Source organism: Brachionichthys hirsutus, chromosome 8 (assembly GCF_040956055.1).
Source record: "Brachionichthys hirsutus isolate HB-005 chromosome 8, CSIRO-AGI_Bhir_v1, whole genome shotgun sequence".
NCBI classification, from domain to species: Eukaryota; Metazoa; Chordata; class Actinopteri; order Lophiiformes; family Brachionichthyidae; genus Brachionichthys; species Brachionichthys hirsutus.
The window spans coordinates 6344254-6366185 of NC_090904.1; the positions used below are offsets into that span (position 1 = coordinate 6344254).

Sequence of the window (21932 nt, forward strand, 5' to 3'; positions counted from 1 at the left end):
CTGGTTTTATTGGTTCACCGTGAAGGTTTGGTGAACAAATTCTGTTTGACATTTGTTTTTATTTAGGACGTGGCTATGCATGTTTTTTCAAACACATTTTACTTTCCTGCCCGGAAAGACTTTAAAATGGGTAAACGGTAACTTGGGTTCCTGAAGGTTAACAAAACCCACCAGGAGCTTCTCACAACCTCACCAACTGACATGCTATCTCCTAATGGTTAAATCCATACACAAACCAAAGTGTGATGAAAATACAATTTCAGCTATGGTCATGTACAGTTTTGAGGTGTGTGGGTTTTGTTCTTGTGTTGCCTCCGGGACACACCGATGCTGTTTCCTGTCTTAATGCTAAGCTAAAATATCCATTAGTATTCTAGTATTCTTATCTAATGTTAGACAAGATTGAAAAGTCCTAAATGGCCCCACCAATTGGCTAAATGGGGGGGGGTAAAAAAAGGAACCAAACTAAACTCCTCGTAAGAAATGGGAGCAAGACGGTAACATTTTTAGCAGTTTACAACATAAACATGGTGCTTTGAAGTCATTGTCATGAAAGTAAATGTGACAGGTTTTATTCCAGAATGAAATATATATATTTTTAAAAAGGTTTCCTTCCAAACAGCAGCAGTTTTACGAAAAAGGCACCCAAAGGTTTCAATGGATGTCTCATTTTGGATGTTCTTCAGTCAACAACAGTGTTGACATGTCATTTTATCACACTCAGGATTTTGCTATTACAGTTCTTTTACACCGTATTGAAACCTCAGGAACAGAACTATTCAGGAACATGTCAGTCTACTCAGTAATAATTATTGTGCTGTGTTTGTTGCGCATTGCTAATGTGTATTTGACATTACCAGTATGCCTTGACACAAAGACCTCATTTAAAACCTCAGTTGCCCTCAGTTTATCTCATTCTACCTCAGTAACCAGCAAAGTTATTCTCTTCTTCCTCAACAAAGACTTGTACATTTACTGTGTACACACACACACACGTGCATTCGTGTGCAGATGTATTACGGACAGGTAAAGGGTTTTCAGGCCTACAAACAACACACCGGAGGAAACAGTACACTTCATCAGGGGTTTTTAATAGCAGTGCAGAAATCAAAGCATCATTGACTTTTCTTTTTTTTCTAAAAAATCAAACAAGGCATATTTTTTTAAAGTGAGATTTTCTTTTTGTTCTGGGAAATAAATGCAGCCAATAGTTAACAAAAACTCCATGAAATACTTATTAGGGTGTAGTTCATTATGAAATACTTATTTTTTGGGTTGCTTACTCTTCTCATTTTTATTATATCATATATTTTCTGATTCTTACACTGTATATTGTATGTGTGACATCTTTTGAATTCATGTGATTTGTATAAAAAAAAGGCAGCATATAACCGCACAATGCTGAAATGCATGACAATTATGGAAAACAAGACATCACCTCGGTTTCCTTGTCCTATATAAAAAATTTCCAGATAATTTGTGTGTAATTAATACTGCAAGTAGCATTAGCAATTTTGATTTCGCGAATTTTGATTTGCAAAGTTTAAAAAACCAAAACGATTTAAGTACCTTGATTTTGTATTTGGAACTCGCTTACAGAAAAGACACAAAAACTGACTAACATTTCTTAGATATATGTAACTAACATTTAAAAATGTTCACATATAAGATGAAATGAAACATATTGTTTCTCAATGTAATGGTAAATACATTTTTCATTGTACTTTCTTGAATTAAAATCTGAGTTTTCATTCGCATCAAAGTAAAAATTTCAACCACTGAGCTTCGCTATAGTTTTAATTTTAGAAGGGCCCTGCAAGAGTGAAATGTTTCTGTCGGCCATGTTTTACCAGCCGTTTTAGCGTTATTCCCTGGAAGCATCTGGACAAAGTTTGTTTTTCTCATGATTTTTTATGGTTCTACTTTCTATTTCAGTTCACTAAAATTGGGCACTCTAATGGTGCCCAGATATGCTGACAGATTTAGTTTTATTTGGTCCGTATTTAAGATGTCCTTTCCTTCTTCTACCACCTCAATACAAAGGAAATGGTTATTATATGGTATTTTAGGATCAAAACTATTGTACCCCTTGTGATGAAGACAACTTATCTGCATAAGATGTCACTAAAGCTTAAGTGTAAAATGTTTTGGCAAATTGGAAGAATCCACATGTTTTGGGTTAATTCATTTAAAAAAAGTACAAATCATAAATGGCAAATTGATAGATCAAGATACCTTTAAAGTAATATAGCTATTGATGTCTTTGTCTTCCCAGATGTATATTTAATGTAAATTAAAAGTCGAAGGCTGTGAGATTTGTAGCCCATTTTAGGAAAAAAAACAACTTGAAATGTTTCTGCACTTAAAGGGACAATTCAATTGAAAATGAACTTTCATTTTAAACAGACACCAGAACTTCGTACAGTTCTGCCTCTGTAATCATGCACAGCTTCCATGGTTGTTTTACATGACTTGAATATCCCCATCGAGTAAATGGTGCTTTAGGCGTTTTAACCGCCGAAGTCTTACTTGTTTTATCGCTGGTGTGTTGTTTTCCAGTATTTTGATGGATTTCTGCAATGTTGACGATGTCGCTGCCGGGGGGGTATCTTAATTCACTGACAGGTATGTTGTCTTGTTCAAGTGCATTGACGTGTTTCGCCCTCTGGACTACCTCTAAATGCTAACTGATCTGGGAAGTCTCTGAGGACAACATAGGTTAGTCGTACCCAGTCGTGTTCATTCGACCTGCGGGCGGCTTAGATCATGAAATGCTCGACTAACTGTCCAACCTGTACTGTTGTAGTCCTCATCTCATCGCACTACAGTCATGTCACCATAATGAATGGCAGTCAGACTGAAGGGTGCCTGTTCATTTTACTACAGCCGAGTCGATGTTTGCTATTTTACATGAGCTGTGTTTGGATATTTACTCTATATGGGGACAATGTTTTGTGAGCTTACTGATAGTTATATAGTTACATACAGTACTTGATCCAACTTTCAGCTGTCGAAAAGTTGAAGTGTAACTTGAGAAATCATCTTGTATGCATTTACTTTTAACACCATCTTGTAGTTATGTTATTGATGTGTCCTTATCCACTTCATTAATACAACTCACAAACCTGTGATATATATTTTGTTATGATTCTTTACTTTGTGATTTGTGTTATTCTGCTTCTTTATCGCTTATCAATAAAGTATCACACCTGTCACCTTTCAGTTGTCGCATTTATGCATGATAACCCCCCCATGTTCCAATTGTTTTAAATACTTTTAATGTGTACAGACAGGAAAAAAAAAAAAAAAACTCCATTGGTCAGGAAAGGAGAAGCTAAGCAGTGATGGGATATTTCACTCAACAGTGGCAATGCATCCAGTGGTCGAGCTTCTCGGGAGACACGAAACAAATTTACGTCTCTCTTACTAAACGTGGAAATATATATTGAAGCTTTGAACTTCACTGACAGGCTACCGAACATTTTAACGGGAATTACACCACTTGGGTCAAGAAAACTGCGTCACACTCCGTTGGTGTATTAAATGATTACAGTGAGGGATCGTACATAATGCTTTTTTTTTTTTTTTTTTAATCCACGCACCGCTGCCATGCAACGTGTCTTGATGATGAAGATGTTCTCCCGAACACTGATTGTTCACAAAAGTGGTTAAGTTCTCCTTCTGTTTTCCCTCCTGAGTGACAGTCTGTGAGTCAACGAAGCCAGCAGCGAGCTGAAAGCAACGGGTGGAAGAGAGCTTCTACGCATTGAGCGCTTTGGCTACATCTGTGAAGACCAGGCGGCTGGGCCTTTGCATGGTGCCCTGGGAGGTTGTGAGAGTCTGCGGAGAGGAGATCACATTGTGACTGCAGCTTTATAAGAAACGGTAACGGTGAGTTGCTGTTTCATAATCAATTTGTTAACTTTCAAAACTGATGAACAGAAAATGATTTAATACTGAAACCAGAATAAATGTGTTATTACTGGAGGCCACATTCATAAAACCAGAATGCAATGGCCTTGAAATATTTGCTGTTGAAGGAGCAGAAAAGGAATGGAAAAAGAAAGCCCTGAGCTCAAATGTGTCTTTAAAAAGCTGTGTTAGAAAGTTAATAAAAAAATTATAAGAATCCATTCTAAATTTCAAACCTACTTTTTTTTTTTTTTTGCATCAAATGCTAAATTATTGAGAGGAGGATGGGGGGGGCAGGTTTTAAGATGTTTTAAAAGCCACACAAATAATACTTTACCATGTTACCTTTTATGCCACTGTCAACACATAAAAGGAATAAAAGAAAATAAAGATAAGTTAAGACAGTCGATTCAAAGAATGGAACAAAAGAGATGATTGTCACGTCATAGGTTTCATCGTGCTTCTCAAAGTGTGATGACAAACATGAAAGAGTCTATGCTGCTGGTCAAATCTCTCCATTAAGGTGAAAATATGTTTGAAATGTTTCATTTCTCCTGTCAGAAAAGGAAGTGAATGAACCCCTTCCAGCTGACCTTGGCATTGGGACCCGTGAGACTGCTTTCTCGGCCATGGTCCAGCAGTTCCTGTTCCAGCAGGTCATCTTGTTCCTCTGCCGGGTCAAAGTTGTACATGGGCATCAGCTGGTGTCTCAGCTTCTCCAACCTGTAGGACGAGGGGTAAAGACCAGTCACCAAACCCCTCCAAGTGACACGTCTTTGCAAAGTTCATGTTCCCTAATGTCTGATTTTATCTTCACACCCACTGCAGCCAGTCGGCCTGTGACAGACCGATGCTTCATTTATGTGAGGCAATAGATTCCAAAAATAACACCGCTTTTTTAAACTAAACTTTTGATACAGCGCCCTTTTGCTAGACATGGACACAAAACTGCCGCTTTACGTGATACTGTAAGTGACGCTGATTCTCCAAACACTTTGCAAATCACTTAACAAGTAAGTTGAAGTAAGAGTCATGCATTTTGGGGTTCAGCAGATGAAACTTAGAAGAACTTACCGCTTTCGTTTCCGAACATACAGCATCTAGGATTGACGGATAATGAGACAGAAAGAAAGTTATTGATAGAAGTAACTTGTCTGTATACTTTTTATTTAGTATGGACGTGTTTCATAGTAACATATTTCAATATGTCTAGGATGCAGTAGGCCAAGACTTCACAACTTATTTATTAATCATATTCTATAAGGAGACAATATTAAAGGTCCACTGTGCAGCTGCAGTTTGCTTTCCTCCCGAGCTAGGGCGGCTGCTAAAAATGCTGAAAAGAAAAGTTAAACTTCTGAACTAATGTAGTAACATGACGTCACAACATGCCAGGTTCCGTCGAGGAAGTCCTGCTGCCCATTCAGAAGCAGTATAAAAGGATTGTTCAGATAATTAAAATAATGATCTGACACACTGTCCCTTTAAATCTATGAAATACTTACGATTGCCACTGCTAAGCCAATGAGAGTAATGATACCAAATGGTAACAGCACCATTTCCATCCCTGAGCCCTCAATCACCGCCTGTGGAAACGTGGTGCCATTGGAACTGGTGTCGTTTGTTGTCATAGTAACAGTCATTAGTGTTGGCCTGGATGTGGCGTTGTCTCTTGCCCTCGAGCCCGTCGAGAAGAAGGGCATCGTGGTGGTGGTGGTGGTGGTGGTGGTGGTGGCGGCAGATGTAGAGAGAAAACTGGTCATCTTTGCTGCAGTTGCAGCCATGGTCAGAGATGTTTGGGCTTCGTTCTTAATCTCTGTGTGGATTTTGTTGCACCACAGGTGTCTTCCCTCTGGTTTGAGGTCTGCTGAAGCAGGAAACTGAAATCTAAAACCCAGATAAAACATTGTATGATTGGCAAAGGTGTGAATAGTGCTGTGGAAACAAAATGATCCCCCACTGGTTTCTACCATTTCTGTGCTTATATGACAGACTGTGTCCGACCATCACATTTATTTTAAATATGTTTTTAAATAAGTTTTAAATATTTTAAATAATAATTGTCATCATTGCGCCAAAAAATATTATCCAATATCAATTAAAATTCATACAGGTGATGTGCTTCTTTAGTCCAAACATGAAGTCAAGCTAAACTTTCCATTTAGCTTGACTTCATTGATAATATAATTGTAATTTATTTTATTTGATCCTTGCTCTCGATTGCATTTAAGTCTCAGCTCGCTGTGCCAGTGAGGAGGATGTCGCAGCATAACCAGCTTGATTAAATACTTTGTATTACTAAGCACTCTGTAACGTACGCTGTAAGGGAATGAGTTGGCAACGCATTCACACATGTAAAAATGAAACTTCTGTAGCCTACGCCTGTCCCGCACACACAGGCTGCAAGCCCCACATCCCATAAGCGTGAAGGACAATTTATCCTGAAAATCTAAAGGCATTAGAAGTTTTCAAACCATGGACATGCTTTCATTTTAGTGTCTTACATGATGACAGAGGAAGGCAGTGAAAAGACATATGATCCATTCCTCTTGCCGTACTGTATCCTGTCTGCTTGTTTCTCTTAATGAGGAACATGTGCATCAAACAACATCAAATGGATTCAGCCATTGCTGTTTGTCTAGTTAACAATCCTTGCACTGCACCAGAGAAAGAGCCTCCAGTGTTTAGCATGACTGAATGTGGTCATGGTCTCATTTCTGTGTGTCACTAACATAACGTGTTATTTTTAGTCAAGATGCACTCTCGCTCATCTGCCCTCGCCAATAAGCTGAGCCACTATTCCTGCCAGCTTCGTGTGTCCTCTCAGGTTAGAGAAGCTTACATACCTTTACACACAACATGTATGACTCCAGGGGAGAGCTTGCAGGCCGGGGCTGGCTAGAGAAGGGGCTTTTTCATTGGAAGAGGCAGCCTTTCCTTTAGCAGCTTGCCCCTCCTCCGTCTCCTCCTCCTCCTCCTCTTCTGGTCCCCCTTTAAGCAATGCAGGTACTGTTCCTGCTGTTTACATTGAAATAAACAGCCATTTTCTCTGAAGAGGGAAACGCACCCTGTCCCGACAGCCTCCAAGAGAACCCCTTCTCGTCCTCAGGATCACCAGCGAGGATCTGCTCCCCTTGTCTTGCCCTTTCTTGTATTTCACACAACAGAACCTGCTCTCGGATGCTGCAAATGGAGATCAGCGCAGTGAGCTCCCGCCCCCTTCGACCTACAATTGGTTTAATGGCTTCAAGATGACAGATGCGGTTGGCTCCCTCAGCTGTCTGGTTTGGCTTTGCAGGGGGTGAGAATGGGATTTAATGGCTCTGCACACCAGATGCTGTCAGAAACCTGGTGAACGACGACTGCATCCGGGTGGCAGGTCTGAGGACATTAACCCTATGATGCCTGTTTCCTCTGTTACTAACTTGACAACCTGAATTTACGAGGGACAGAGAATAAATAACTGACAAATCACCAGATTTTTTTTCTTCCCACTTTAATGTGAACGATTTGTAGTTGAAAATGACGCAGATGCGATGGTACGTATTTTCATTTGTACAACATGAAATATGATTCAGAAACGGCACAATGTTGTCGTGTAATTGTGACACATTCACAACAGCTGCCGGATATCCTAAAGGTCTTCAGCTCATTTTGAACAAGTTCCCCGTCATCATGGCAACAAATTCTGAAAGATTTAAAATCAGCAATATTAGTGCGAGTTATCATTGTCCCATTTATGTCAAACTAAGTTTTAAAAAATATATTTTACTAATCTGTTTGGATATTTTTCTAATATATTAATTCATTTAATACACAACAATAGTTAACAGGATGGAAAGTCCTTGAATCAATCTGAAATATTGCATTTCTTTCATTTATTTTTTATTATATTCAGACCATAAGAATATAATAAGTTCAAGGTTATCACGTAATTTGGAGGATGAAAACATAGCCGCACCTTCATAATCGATTGTTCCATCTCCATCTCTATCTGCCTCCTTCATCATTTGCTCTGCCTCCATCTCATTCAGAGGTTCCCCCGCATTCATCAGGACATACCTGAAAGACAATTGCAGCAAGCCAGCATTAACATGGAGAAAAGATAAACTGGTTGATGTTCAACTTCACTGAGTTTTCTGATTTCATTTATCTGGATTAAACTGGGAGCAAAATGATTAATTAATTGGCATCGTTGATGATGCAACATTGTCCAATGTGAAATTTGTTAAATTATGAGTTAGTAAAAAAAATAATCATATATTTAGTATTACCGGTAGCTGTTTATGCTTTTTGTTTTTCTTCACATCACTCGTTCTTACTTGAGTGTGTTCCAGTCAATGTATCCCTTGGCTTCTTTGTCAAAAACTTTAAAAGCAGCTCTGAGTTCGGCATCCTGGTTCTTGGTTCTTTCGTGGTACAACGCCATCAGGCCCAAAAAGCTGTCACAGTTAAATATACCTTTACCTGAAATGTCACAAAGATAACCCATTTAAAGATTGCATCATCGCTTGTGTGCCACATGGTGACTTTAGTTTCCTTTTTTACACAGAGATGCATTTATGTAAGCATAACACAGCACAACTGTTAGTTATAATGGGAAATAAAATATGTACATTAGTGATCCTGTGATTTTTAGAGATCATCTAGTTAGTACATTAGAGGTCATTTGGAAAAATATATTTATTTACTTGGTAATGTTTAAGTACAATCTGGCATAACACTAGAATACAGTTCAAACATAGTGAGACACTGCCACCTAGCGTTTCAGAGTTCATAGTGAACTGAAGCAAAAATAGAATATTTTGTTATATTAATATTATCATGCTTTTTTGTGCATTTTGGAAGAAGTTGCTCCTATATAAATGTTCTGGTGACCTTGCTTTATATCATATTCTTGCTCTCTGTATGTTTTAGTCCTGTGTTGACTGGCTGCAAAGGGGCTTCCTATTTATTTTTATTTTTATTAAATCTTAATTGTATTACAGCAATACAATCATTCCTGAATTAAACATTTGTATTTCTTAATTTGATTGAGCACAAAGGTGCAAAATGAATCAACTTTCTGTCACACTGGAACCAATAAATTAAGATCATATGAAATATAATATACGGCAGATTCGTTTTTCCATTTACAATTTTTATTATGAATAAAGTTTAAGTCAGGTGTTTATGCTATTAGTCTAGTTGGCCATAAAAGATGAAAAGTCAAACAGAATATAGATTATTATGCATTTATGTTTTCATTAAGGCATTACATTGTAGTCTTATATTCACCATATTTGTCCACGTCTTTGGCCATCTGGCAGAGCTCTCTCTTTGTAGGATTGATTCCCATTAAACTCATCAGTCTTTCCAGCTCCTGTGTTTTCACATCTCCATTTCCTTCTTCATCAAACATCTCAAAAACTCCTTTGTACTCTGTGATCTGCTCGTGTGTCAACTGGCTGGCCTGGAACAGAATCAGGGGGTTGTATTATCTGATAGCAGAAGTTATAAATATTTATCAAAGGAGCTTAGATCTGCACAGCGAAGCCTCTCTAATTACTTTGTTTTGATTAAATACACTGTAATTACCAATTTTGGATGTGAAGTTCCTTTGCAATAAGGTTCTTACCATTTTCCTGGCTGTCCAAACCCGTCCAAGGACAAGCTGTTACTGCAGAATAAAGCAATGTTCTCAGCCTCCTCATTGCTACATTTCTAACGCTTTCCCCTAGAGCTTAGAAGACCAGGCTTCAGGACCTTTTATGGCAGGGAGAAGATTGAGTCACTAAACGAAACGTCGATGAGAAATACTTGGATACTGATCTCAACTATTGAATTTTAAATAACCAGTATGGCAAAACTGTAAAGTGATGTCTTTAAGTAATTAAAGGTAGAAGAGGAATAGACGATAACACAATATTTAAAGTATCGGAATCTTCTTCTGACCTCCACATCACATGGCCCCCCCTCATGGGAACTCTAATTATCTTGCTGTTATCCATTAACAGGTGTTTGTGCATCCCCAGTGACTCTCATGCAAGCAGACACCCAAATAAGGAGACATACGACGACATGAAATTATTTTGAACACTGTAATGGGGACATTAAGATATTCACACATGCCTCTAATGACCTTCTGTAAATGGACATTTATGTGATGTGTTCTAGTTTATAGTGACATCACCATTCTACAGCACATGCCTCATTCACCCACTCAATACTATGAAATTTACCAACTCATTTAACATTTAATCAGTAGAGCTGACTAGTAGTAATTTAGTTTCAGTGGAAATGATTAAACTTTTACTTTAGGTTAAGTGGGAGCAAATCTGTTAAATGCACACATTGCCACATGCTGAAAAAGGGACTGTAACTGACAAAATGTATTTAATATGTCAATTGTTTCACCAGTTTGTCCGATATTGCTATTATGTCCCAAACTATTTCAGGTATATCACCATTTTAACTAGTGGCAACATCAAAAAAATAATAATCTGAATTTCAGCTAGCTCGACCCATCAGCACAATTACACATATTAAATGATCAATGGGCCAATGTTGGCGCAGTGGTTGAGAGGGTCGTCCTATGACATGTGTACACTCGTTGTGTCCTTAGGCAAGACACTTCACCCACATCGCCTGGGCGACCAGCAGCAGACTACAGTTAGACTGTAACTGCTGTAAACAAAATCAATAAAAAGTATTTAGTAGTATTTAGTAGTATCCCTGTACTAAGGGAAGACAACTTATTGATATCAACACATGAAATGGCATAAATGGGATTTGAATTATTGAATTAACAGTTTGAGAACTAAAACTATGTTGTAAATAACATGACAGCACATGTGATTAATTAGAATGTAATCTATCGTCAAAGCTAGAATATAAAAATATCAACTTGGAAAATTACAAGGCAAAAACTATAGTTGAAGTTAATAATGTTGATTTTACGGAGGCTCCTATCTGCAGGCTGATATATTAGGCAGCAAATAATCAATTGTTGGAGAAATTGGCGAGACAAGAAAGGATCTGAAGACTCATGTGCCGCCAGCCACAGACCTGTGAGAGTGCATGGGTTGAGGCCTGTCCACCACTGAAAGCAACTGCAGACCTGGACCACAGAGCAATGACATGTAATGGTATAAAGAGCTCAACCATGAGCTGAAGGTGTTGACTTGGCCTCCAAATTCCCCAGATCTCAAGTCAATCTAGCGTTTGTGAACATGTTGGACAAACAAGTTCTATCCGTGGAGGCCCGACCTCGCAACTACGGGTCTTTGCTGATGTTGTTGTATCAGATTCCAAAGCAAACCTTCAGATGGCTTTTAGTCCATCCATTGATTGTTCAGGGCGGTGTGTGTGTGTGTGTGTGTGTGTGTGTGTAGAGTAGAGTAGAGTAGAGTAGAGTAGAGTATATTTTCATTAGTAGATGGTTATTTGACCGATAACTTTCTGGGTGTCAAAGTGTATGGTATCAATTTATGAAATACATGAAGTTATACTAGAATATAATATTTGTAATACTGATAATGTCTGTTGTTGGGTATAATACTACTGTACAAACTTTTTAGGGAACCAATTTGGGGGACGACTTACACACCGGCCTCTCAACTAGACTGACTTGCAAAGAAAAAAAACTAATGCAGTGGACTATGGACGTTTTTTTTATTTATCTCCATTACCCAAATAAACCATACAATTATTGAACGCAATTGATTACGTTAGCATATTAAATTGTCGCTCGATGAGCACCAATCGATCAAAGCTTCCCTCGCCATCACTGCTGCGGCGTGGGGTTTCCCAGCGCTGACTGCAGGGTTACCGCGCCCTTCGTCGTTTGATGGCCGGACCAGAGCGCTACTACGAAACGGGCAGATGTTAAGTCTGGCAAAAAAAAAAAAAGAAGGATACAGTAGGCCGTCTTGTTGAATGAGGTACAGTGGCTTTGATAATTTAGCATTTCTTTGCGCCGTGGCTCCGTTTTCAGTGCGAGGCTAGTGGGTGTGAGTTACCCCTCCCCTCTCCGGTTGGTTTACTGATGTTGTCGCGCTCCGGAGCCGTAAACCTGCGTTTGGACCGGGCCGAAATATAGCTAGCAGTGGCTAGCTAGTTAGTAAGCTAGTTAGTTGATGCGTGAATCGGGAGGGCGACGCCGTCTTGTTTTTTCAGTCAATGCCAAACGTCAGAACTAACTCAAATTGAATCAGGTAAGGGGAAATAAAATGCCGCTAATGCCGCTTCATCGTTTGTCACCGTGAATGGAACGCTGTTTCCCCAATTAATTGTGGCGACATTAAACTACGGAGGTGGGGTGAGCGGTAGCTAGCCTTCCTAGCCACTGAGGTTGCTGTGATTAGCTAACGTTATGTTGGCTAGCCAGTAAGACTTTACTTCAGTGATTGCCCACCGGAGGTGATTCTTGGCCTAAAATACAATAGCGGGGCGAGAAAATTGGGTAGATGGTAGTTTAAAGAAATGACCCATTTTGGACCAGAATTAATTTTAAGCGCATCAGGCTTTTGACAGTTGGTGCTGGGCTGATTTGTGTTTTAAACATATCAGAAGGCTGCGACGATGACAAAATGGGTTGGGCTGGAAAATAAAGGTCCCGTTAACACGAATATCATATAAGCAACAGGAGAGCAGTCGGTGCTGCCGATTACTGTAAATGCATGTTTATGAATAATGTTGGTCACACGTCGACGTCGGTTCTTGTAGCCGCGTTAACACCCTTTTTCAAGCCCAACTCATAAGTTAGCATATTTGCAGCCTTCCTGCGACGACATGGCCGCGCCGGTGTTACGCCCTTAACGCTGGTTAGTCCTCCTCGATTTGTACGGTCAGTCAGATAATTGGAAGATATATATATAGCAAGGAATGACCAGCATTTATCTATTTAACCATTAAAAAGGGATCACTCGGATGTTACTGCATTACTTGCTTCCTGAAGTGAAGAGGCCATCGCCGCCCCTCCGGTCCGCTGCAGGATAAGATAAGCAAATAAGTCTATTGGTACGTCGTAATCAAATCAACTGTGCACTGTCGGATTTAACGAGATTGTTGGCATGCAGGTAAGTGGATTTGTGGAAGCCGAGTCTCTAGGTTTGCCTGCTGTGTTGGCTTAAAAGCTAACTAGCATAGCACTCCGTGTGTCGTTCATTTCGGAAGAGCTGCTGCGTCTGTGGTTCGGGTTTTAGCTAGCTATTATCGGTTTGAATTGTCTGGGATTCAGCCGATGCGGTGTTTTGATTGATCTCTCTCGACTATCGGACTTTGTTCAATAGCAAGTGGAATCCTCCAGTTCGTTAGCTCTCGTGAATACTGGCGCTGCCTTGGTTTCAGGCCTGCTAGCAAGCGAAACGACCACACACAGTTCAAGATGGCGTTAAGCCGCATCTTCTCAGATTTCCATCAGTGCAAATCATATCATAATTATTACATGTGGCTTATTTTCGTCTATATAAAGCAAATGTCAGTTTATGGTCTTGTATAATCTTCTAGGTCAGTATTTTGGCATTATGGAGCTGAATTGCTACGTATCTCCTACTGAACTATGTGGAGCCTCCCTGGCCCATCCTTGTACATTTATCTTAATGTATTGCATTATTTGGAGAATTATTAAGGCACAGATTACTTCCCATTTGGTGTATTTGGTCAGCAAAGATGGATGTAAATTCCAGGTCTGAACTAGGCCTAGCGGATAGGCCAAAACCGCTTTCGACATCCATTCAAATAACATGCAAACAAGCCTACAGTTGTAGGCAAATCCCAGTAGCCATGTCAGTTAATGCCACACACGTTATACAAACTTGTGCACAGATATTGTGTGGCAAATGTGTTTTTGTTTTGTTCCTTGTCTGATAATTTGATTACATTACTGTGCAACCAAAATTCTTCTAGTCCGTGTGCAATTACAATTCTTGAATGATTGAAAATGCAGCTTCATTGTAGTTTATTTTTAAGAATGGTATCAGAATCAGTTTATTGCCAGTGTCGGTGAGGGTTCACAGACTAGGAATTTTTTTTCGGTGCAATTGTGCAACATGTACGTAAGGTAATGAAAATAATAAAATGCAAACTACAGCGATGGTATGAATCACATAGCATCTGGTCAGACTGGACAATTAGAAGAGACTAAATTCGGATTGCAATTTCAATGGCAGTTTGTAAATCCAGGCACTTCCTGTAAGCGTGTGTAAGAGACTTGAGATTAAATATATCCTTTTATGATTAGGAAAACATATTTCTGATGCTTGGGCTGGCTTTGCCAGCTGTTTATGTTGGTGAGCATGGGTGGGATTAGAGATGCATTGATGGGGTTTTAGCTTTTAGGATTATACCGCTGCTCAGTGATCTTGCTCGTTATGTCCTTTTCTATTATCCAGCTTTAAACCTATGAAGAATTGCGTGATCACCTTTTTATACTGTAAATATCTTTTCCTTTTGAAAACATGTATGCTACTGCGGAGAGATCTATTATTTCAAGTGGGGTTACCGGAGACGCTATTAAAGTATCAGGAACCAACTGGCCTTATGTAACCTTAGAACAGCTAGCAGTCTGACTCTGGGCTGTTTGCAACTGCTCTTTGTTTAGCATGCAGTCAGCTGACCCTGATCAGGCCGTCGGAAAGGAGAAGCAATGAGGGAGGAACTCCTTAAGCATGTAATCATCCACAGAGGTCAACGAGGGAAATACTGTTTCCTTTGGAAGATTTTCTATTAGAAGACCAGTTTATTCCATTATTTTTCATACCATTGCACATTTCATGATTTATTGTTTTTTCATCTACGCTATTTATCAGAAAGCACATTGCTCCAAGTAGAATTCTTTTGAGCAATTAATCACAACTGCATGTCATTTCTTTGTCAAGGTTTTTATTTCATTTTGAGAAGTTCAATAGATCAAGTAAATGTTTTCAAGATGACTGTGGTAATCTGTCACTGGATGTACGTAATTACATATTTATCTATGGATTAGTAAGTGTAAGGGGATACCAATGTTGTATATTGTAAATATTAATTGCATTTAAAATATAATACTTGGCTTATGACGGCATTTTTCTCCCTGTAATTGCATTAAGTTTATTCCGATATCATCTTCCATGTCAATGAAGTAATTATGACTGGAGTATATCCAGTCATAATGATCAATACTTTTTCTAAAAGCTTCAACTTTACTACTGAAATGATTAATTGAGAATTCATTAATTTTGTTTGATACATGTGAATTGATGTCGTTCAAAATATGTTGGGTACTTTAATATGTGGCTTATTGCTAACTGGAACACTGAGGGATTGAGGCCAATGGGATAACTGCTTTTCAGATGATTTAGGAGTCACGGTTAAACAGAATTTAACTGGCTATTTAAATAGTTTGTCAGAATTTTATTGGGGACATTGATGTGGAGAAGTATTAAATTTAAAAGAAGATTAAGTGAATAAAGGAAGTACTTCTCTTCATTTTCTTTTAGATCAACAAGTGCCCTGGGAGCTGGAGTAAGGTAATTGAAAAAGCAGAATAAGATGAGTGAATTGGACCAGTTGCGCCAAGAGGCGGAGCAGCTCAAAAATCAGATCAGAGTGAGTAACATTTATTCAGCTGCTTTTATTATATTCTATTAATGATTTATTTAACAAGTTAGCATGAAGATGGATAAATTGCCACGTACAAATATGAGTTCTCTTTTAGGATGCCAGGAAAGCATGTGCAGATGCGACACTATCACAGGTAACCTGATCTTTTCTCTTCAGTAAGTTACAAAGCATTTTGTCTGAAATTTACTGATTTACTTAATGTTTCACAGATCACAGCGAATATTGACCCCGTTGGCCGAATCCAGATGCGTACAAGAAGAACGCTGCGGGGTCATTTGGCTAAAATCTATGCCATGCATTGGGGAACAGATTCCAGGTAATCTAATTTCCAGTGAGAGTGGAGTTTTGTATGCTGCTGCATTCTGTCCTTACTTCATTATCGAGCAACGATTGAGCATTGAGTATGTAATCTAGGAGTTGTTGGACAGATATTTCCCTAGTTGTTTCCTGATTTTTTCCAGATGTAATGGATTTAGTATGACAACTTTAATTATTTTTTTGTGCCGTGTATATCTCTGTTCTGATTTATCCAGGCTTTTGGTCAGTGCCTCTCAAGATGGCAAACTCATTATTTGGGACAGCTATACCACAAATAAGGTAGGTTACATTTCGTAGCTGGAATAAACGAAGTAATGGTGAAATCTGTTAATGATGGGCAACGTGTTTGAAGTCACAGTTTAGGCTTTGTGGAAGAGGTGTGTCAACATAGCCTACATTTATGAAAAAAAAAAGGCTGCTGCATTTTTATTTAACTTGCTGCACAATCATGGTAGAAATGACTGACATGGACCTGGTTTATTGTAACTTCAGTTTAAGCTTTTCAATCAAAGTCACAACAGGCTTTGATGCCCAATTGTTGCCCATGTATGTATTTAATTTTTTGGACTACCTGTTGGCATCTACTTTCAAAAGTGAGTCATAAGTGTCATCTGTATTTGTACTGCTTGGCAGTTTAGGGCAACACCCTGCAAGCACACACGGGATCCAGCCAGAAATGTTTGGGCTGAGACGAGTAAAATGTCCAGTTCAGAATGAACTGTGGTTAATGATCTAATCTACTGTCCTAGATCCATCTGGTCATGGGCTATATCTGGGATTCGGCCAGTTGTCGCCATTTCATTTCAATGATGTATGACGTGCGTTGACAGGGAATTTACAATATGTCCCTTTTTGGATGACAGATGCACATAAGATTGATAATGCTGAGTATCAGATTCCACGCTTTTTTTTTTACCATTTTACTGCCAACATATTCATGATTCACATCTGATCTGACCATATTTAAACTCAAATCAGAATTGTCACTTGAACTATGTAATTTAAACTTGGCCTTAGGTTGTAATTGATGCATCAGACTAATATGCCCAGATAATAATGGTGTATTGAGATTAAAACATTTCTATGATGTTAAAAACTATGCAAAAATAGACAATTATTTTCCAATCTGTTATAGGGAACACTTTTTAAATGTTCATGTTTTTCTCTGATTATGTAAATTGTCATCTTTGTACACGTTTCGGTACTTCTGTTGCAGGTTCATGCTATTCCTCTTCGATCATCCTGGGTCATGACTTGTGCGTATGCACCTTCAGGAAATTATGTTGCCTGTGGTGGCTTAGACAACATCTGTTCCATTTACAACCTGAAAACGCGTGAGGGCAATGTACGTGTTAGCCGTGAGCTTGCTGGACATACAGGTATATAGCCTCATCTCAGTTGTTGTTGTTTTTCATATATATTCTTGAGTGTTTGACAAAACAATCTAAGGAGCCACAGAAATACTGATGCAAATCTTCAATTCGTGCAGCAACTACGACTGTACTGTCGGCTTGTCGCTACTGCAAATCAACGTTCTCCACTTCACCCTGTCCTTTGCATCGTCCTCCCCAACACCAGCCACTCATGTCCTCCCTCACTACGTCCATGTATCTTCTCCTGGGTCGTCCTCTAGCCCTGTTCCCTAATACTAATAGCTGCACTGTTATTCTTTGAATTCAGGATACCTGTCCTGTTGTCGCTTTCTTGATGACAACCAGATTATTACAAGCTCTGGAGACACCACTTGGTGAGTCTGATTCCCTGCATCAAGTAAACATTTAATGCAAAGGTGTGTGCGGTAAACAAATCGTGTACGTGATCTTCATTGTACTTTTTTTGGTCTTTAATAGTGCCCTTTGGGACATTGAGACTGGCCAGCAGACAACAACATTTGCTGGACACACAGGCGACGTCATGAGCCTGTCATTGGCCCCTGACTCGCGGTTATTTGTCTCTGGTGCTTGTGATGCCTCTGCTAAACTCTGGGATGTTCGAGAAGGCATGTGTAGGCAGACATTCACCGGCCATGAGTCTGACATCAATGCCATCTGTGTAAGATGTTCTGTGTGTATTTAAACGCGTTTCTTTTAGATGAAAACACACTTTGGGACTTGAATTGTTTTAGAAACCAATTTAAATATTTACTTTTTGTCTGAGGGGAATTTCGTGCATTAATTGTTTCTTCTGTGATTTTTAGTTCTTCCCTAATGGCAATGCCTTCGCCACGGGCTCCGATGATGCCACCTGCAGACTGTTTGACCTGCGTGCTGATCAGGAATTAATGATCTACTCTCATGACAATATCATATGTGGAATCACCTCTGTTGCATTCTCAAAGAGTGGCCGTCTTCTACTGGCAGGATATGATGACTTCAACTGTAATGTGTGGGATACACTAAAAGCTGACCGTGCTGGTAAGTCTTTGAAGCATAATCTTGAATGGTGGCTGCATGTTGCAAAAGAACCAAAATATATATACGAATCAGATCAAATATGCTTGTTTGCGTGTTGGCTTTAGTCCCATTGACTTAAATTGTTTAACTCTTGATGTAGTTGTATGAGTGCCATAACAGAGCTACAGATAACAGAAATTCATCCTTTGCCTCAAATCTTTTTAGGAGTGCTAGCTGGACATGATAACCGTGTTAGCTGCCTGGGGGTTACTGATGATGGTATGGCCGTTGCAACCGGATCCTGGGACAGTTTTCTGAAGATCTGGAATTGAAGACTGAAGGTATTTGTTGTTTGTATTCTCGTGTTAAATGTTTCACTTGGTTTTGAGTTCTTGCATCGACATTTTACGTAAACTCTAGATGCAGATCGGGACAACTGCAGCGGTAAAAAAAAAAAAAAAAAAGGTGATTGGTTTTTGCTTTGATGTTGTGGAAATGTTTACGGTAATAATAATACGTTTAAAACTTCAGTTCTACTTGATTTTATAGGAATCGATTTGTCAGACTTGGAAAAAGATACTGTTTTGCAGACTGATGTCGATTTGAATTCAAATTGATCAATTCTGTGAATCGTCTAAATCTGCTGAGAAAATGTTGTGGGTGGTTAGGTGCCTTTTTATTGTCATTGAAAATTATCTTAACTCAATTTAGCAATGTATTTTCTGCAAATGGGGAAAATCACAACTTTAGCGCACTTGAATATGAAATGATTGAGACCAATGAGGGAAATCATAGCATTTCATTTCACAAATTCATGGCGGCATGTTCGAGTCGAAATGAAAAGTTTTTGGTGTCGTTTTCAGAGGTTAACTTTTCATTAAACATGTTGGCTTACTATAAATCTGAGTATTTAAATTTTTTTATCAATAATTTCACTCTAAATCAGTTATAAATTACCCTGAAAAAGAAGGGAAGGAGGAAATATGGAATCATCAAATTCTGAGATGATCATGCAATCACCCTGTAAAGGCACATTTCCAAAACTAACACCGGTTTCAGTTTATCTGTTTCTTAGTCTGCACTTAAACGAGTGCTCACACCTTGAAGAGCTTTGGCACCAAATGGATTGACATAAATGATGGCTCATTTTAAGTGACTTTATTTTTGTGGCATGTCTGTGATCTGCATTTCTAATACAAAACAACTGAATGAACATCCTCCAAGACCAGTGATTGTATGTCAGGCTCCTTACATTGCAAAGAAGGCTAATGTTTAGATCATCTTATATTCTGTTTTTTTTAATGTTTTGTTTTTGTTTCCCCCCCCCACCCTCCCCAGATGTTCTTCTAACTCTAAAGTTGACTGGAAGACCATCACAACTTCAGAATGTTCACATCTTCTTCAACACTGTTTAAACTGACGTGGACACCACAAAAACGAAGGGAAACCAATGCCTTTCCTACACAAAGAAGAGCACAATTGTTTATCACCTAGTTAAGAAAGGATCTGCTGTGGTATCAAATCAGAAGCTTGTGCATTCCTTTTTGGCCATTCTATGTTACCTTGAAAGAAAAAGCAACACTATCATCCCACGCAAATGTGTGCATCTTGAAAGCAAATGTTGGAGTGCAATTGTACAAATTATTTAACTTTTTTTTTTAAAGAATTCTACTCATGGTTTATTCCTGATCGCTTTCTTTTTGTCATGTTTTAGATACGTTTGAATTACAGCTCGTCTTTCTAATCATGTAAGAGACAAGAGAAAACATGCAGCAAGTAAAGGCTTGAATCATATTACACAAGCAGCTTTCAAAATGTCCACGGTGTATTTATATACTAGCTGTTTTTGTTTCATCACAGCCTTTTGCACATGAAGCTTTGCCTCTCAACTAATACTCTGTTACCTAACCGAGCACATGCTATAAGTTATGAATGCTCATTTCATTACAAAAGGAGTTATGAGAAGCCTAAAACGGTTAACCCCCTTAGTTCTTGTACATGCCTTTGATTTTGGATGGGAAGGGGTGGACTATCAAGGTAGACTGAGATAATGTGGGTATGACTGGATTTTATTATATGGATGTGGGGGGGGGGGGGGGTGTTGAGTATCCACTCTGAGAGAAATGCCTCACCTAACTAAACAGACACTTCCTTTGCTTAGGACTGCAGCTTCAACTCTGTGAATGAAATGTATAAATCATTGTCTGAAAAATAATGGTTGGATGTTTTAAGACATTCATTTTTTTTTTCTCTGTCATGAGTTAATTTAGACATGCATGCTGTAAACTTGCTTTCAATGGTGCAAAATTCTTCTCTTTTTTTTCCCCCTCTTTGTTTTCTGAGGAGGATTGATTGAACTTGATAGAAGCCAATTTGTTTTTGGCTCCAACTCTGCCTATATCATGGATTAATACTGGTAATGCTATGCACCAGAGTGAGCAGGAATAGAGGAACTTAAAATGGCTTGCATACTTTGTGTAAATTATGCTTCCCAGTTTGATTGATGCCTTTTTTTTTTATTATAACAATCATTGTGAGAATATCCTCTTCTTCCTGGAATCTTTAGTCAATGGAACAAAAATCCTGCCCAACTGTCCATGCTAGATCTTTTGTATATTTTTTTCTCTTGGCCTTAAATTGAAAACCAGACCATCTGAATGGCATTTCGCTGTATACAGAAGCACTTTTGTTAACATTGTGACATATTTTCACCCTTTTTCTTTCTGCAACGATGTACAATAAATGTGATGTAGTTGTGTGTGTGGCCACAAGTGAAAATGCAATTAAACAGATGGATTCCCTCTTCTCAATATTCTAGAGCTCTGCACCCTTGCGTACCTTTTCACCTTTTGTAATTCATTTTGGTCTGTTGGTGTTACGCGGTGAGCTGGATGCAAGATAGATACTGTACTAAATTGTACTGTTATTGATTGAAAAATGTAATAAACAGCTGTTTGAGATCTCTTGTGGTTGCTGAATTGAAAATAATTCTGTCGCTCCCTAGTTTTACGTAGCTTGTCACTAGTGTGCAGGGAGAGCAGCAGTCACGAAGGTTTGAATGACAGGGACCAGTCGCATTCAAAGGGTGCAGTTTAGCTGTACTTATTTTATATCCTAGACAATGATTGTGAGCAAGCATCTTGCTTTAATTTCCATTAAATAATTAAAAATACAGTGGTATTAATTTGAAGTACTTTTTGAGTATTGTATGAGGGAGTGGCTATTGTATGATTGATTTAGGTAACAGAAAATACTTCATAGATTAGGCTAATCTTTAAAAGGGTTTTGTGGGCTGATTATTTATGGGTAACTATGAAAATTATGCATATTTTTTTCCTTTACCATCAGCTTGGCGATATCGCTAAATAGCGTTGAAACAGTATTTTATCACTGCATTGGTAACATGCTCCTAATTATTTTTTATGAACAATGTCATTGGAGGAGCTAAAGACTAACAACAAATTGTCTCCTTGGTATATCACAGAAATCCATTTGAAACTGAATTGTTACTGTTCGTATCATTATCGTAAGATGCTGTAACATTTGTAATACAATGTCTGAATCCAGTCTCTGAAGTCGATACATCTAAAGTGAGCGTCAGCTTCATTTTCAGGCAGAGTTAAGCAAGCCGCCATTTTCTAACGGAAACTGCCAGGTCGACTATACTACTCCGTAAAAGGAGGAGGGGGGAACATAATACAATTATCAATTATACATCGTTGGTAT

General features: G+C 38.7%; 3 protein-coding genes across 4 annotated transcripts; 1 reads left to right on the forward strand and 2 right to left on the reverse strand.

Moving 5' to 3' along the window:
- Nucleotides 1–3759: 3759 nt before the first annotated feature.
- On the reverse strand, nucleotides 3760–5753 carry c8h3orf18 (chromosome 8 C3orf18 homolog). The gene is made up of 4 exons (XM_068742940.1): nucleotides 5418–5753; nucleotides 4987–5012; nucleotides 4506–4635; nucleotides 3760–3840 (listed from the first exon to the last, which is right to left on the reverse strand). The coding sequence occupies exons 1-4, from the start codon at nucleotides 5694–5696 to the stop codon at nucleotides 3760–3762; spliced, it is 516 nt and encodes a 171-aa protein (XP_068599041.1). The 5' UTR covers nucleotides 5697–5753.
- A 1665-nt stretch (nucleotides 5754–7418) lies between these two features.
- LOC137898797 (calglandulin-like) lies at nucleotides 7419–9560 on the reverse strand. Its single transcript, XM_068742848.1, has 5 exons — nucleotides 9530–9560; nucleotides 9190–9364; nucleotides 8235–8379; nucleotides 7874–7974; nucleotides 7419–7600 (listed from the first exon to the last, which is right to left on the reverse strand). The coding sequence occupies exons 1-5, from the start codon at nucleotides 9530–9532 to the stop codon at nucleotides 7557–7559; spliced, it is 468 nt and encodes a 155-aa protein (XP_068598949.1). The 5' UTR covers nucleotides 9533–9560; the 3' UTR covers nucleotides 7419–7556.
- Nucleotides 9561–11757: 2197 nt separating this feature from the next.
- gnb1b (guanine nucleotide binding protein (G protein), beta polypeptide 1b) lies at nucleotides 11758–21168 on the forward strand. 2 transcript variants are annotated; one of them, XM_068742924.1, is made up of 11 exons: nucleotides 11758–11834; nucleotides 15372–15480; nucleotides 15590–15628; nucleotides 15705–15811; nucleotides 16029–16092; nucleotides 17030–17192; nucleotides 17494–17560; nucleotides 17664–17865; nucleotides 18011–18227; nucleotides 18432–18547; nucleotides 19545–21168. In XM_068742924.1, the coding sequence occupies exons 2-10, from the start codon at nucleotides 15424–15426 to the stop codon at nucleotides 18536–18538; spliced, it is 1023 nt and encodes a 340-aa protein (XP_068599025.1). In that variant the 5' UTR covers nucleotides 11758–11834; nucleotides 15372–15423; the 3' UTR covers nucleotides 18539–18547; nucleotides 19545–21168. The 2 variants fall into 2 exon arrangements, with proteins under 2 accessions (XP_068599025.1, XP_068599024.1); XM_068742923.1 differs by lacking the exon at nucleotides 11758–11834 and adding an exon at nucleotides 12016–12107.
- The last annotated feature ends 764 nt before the right edge of the window (nucleotides 21169–21932 follow it).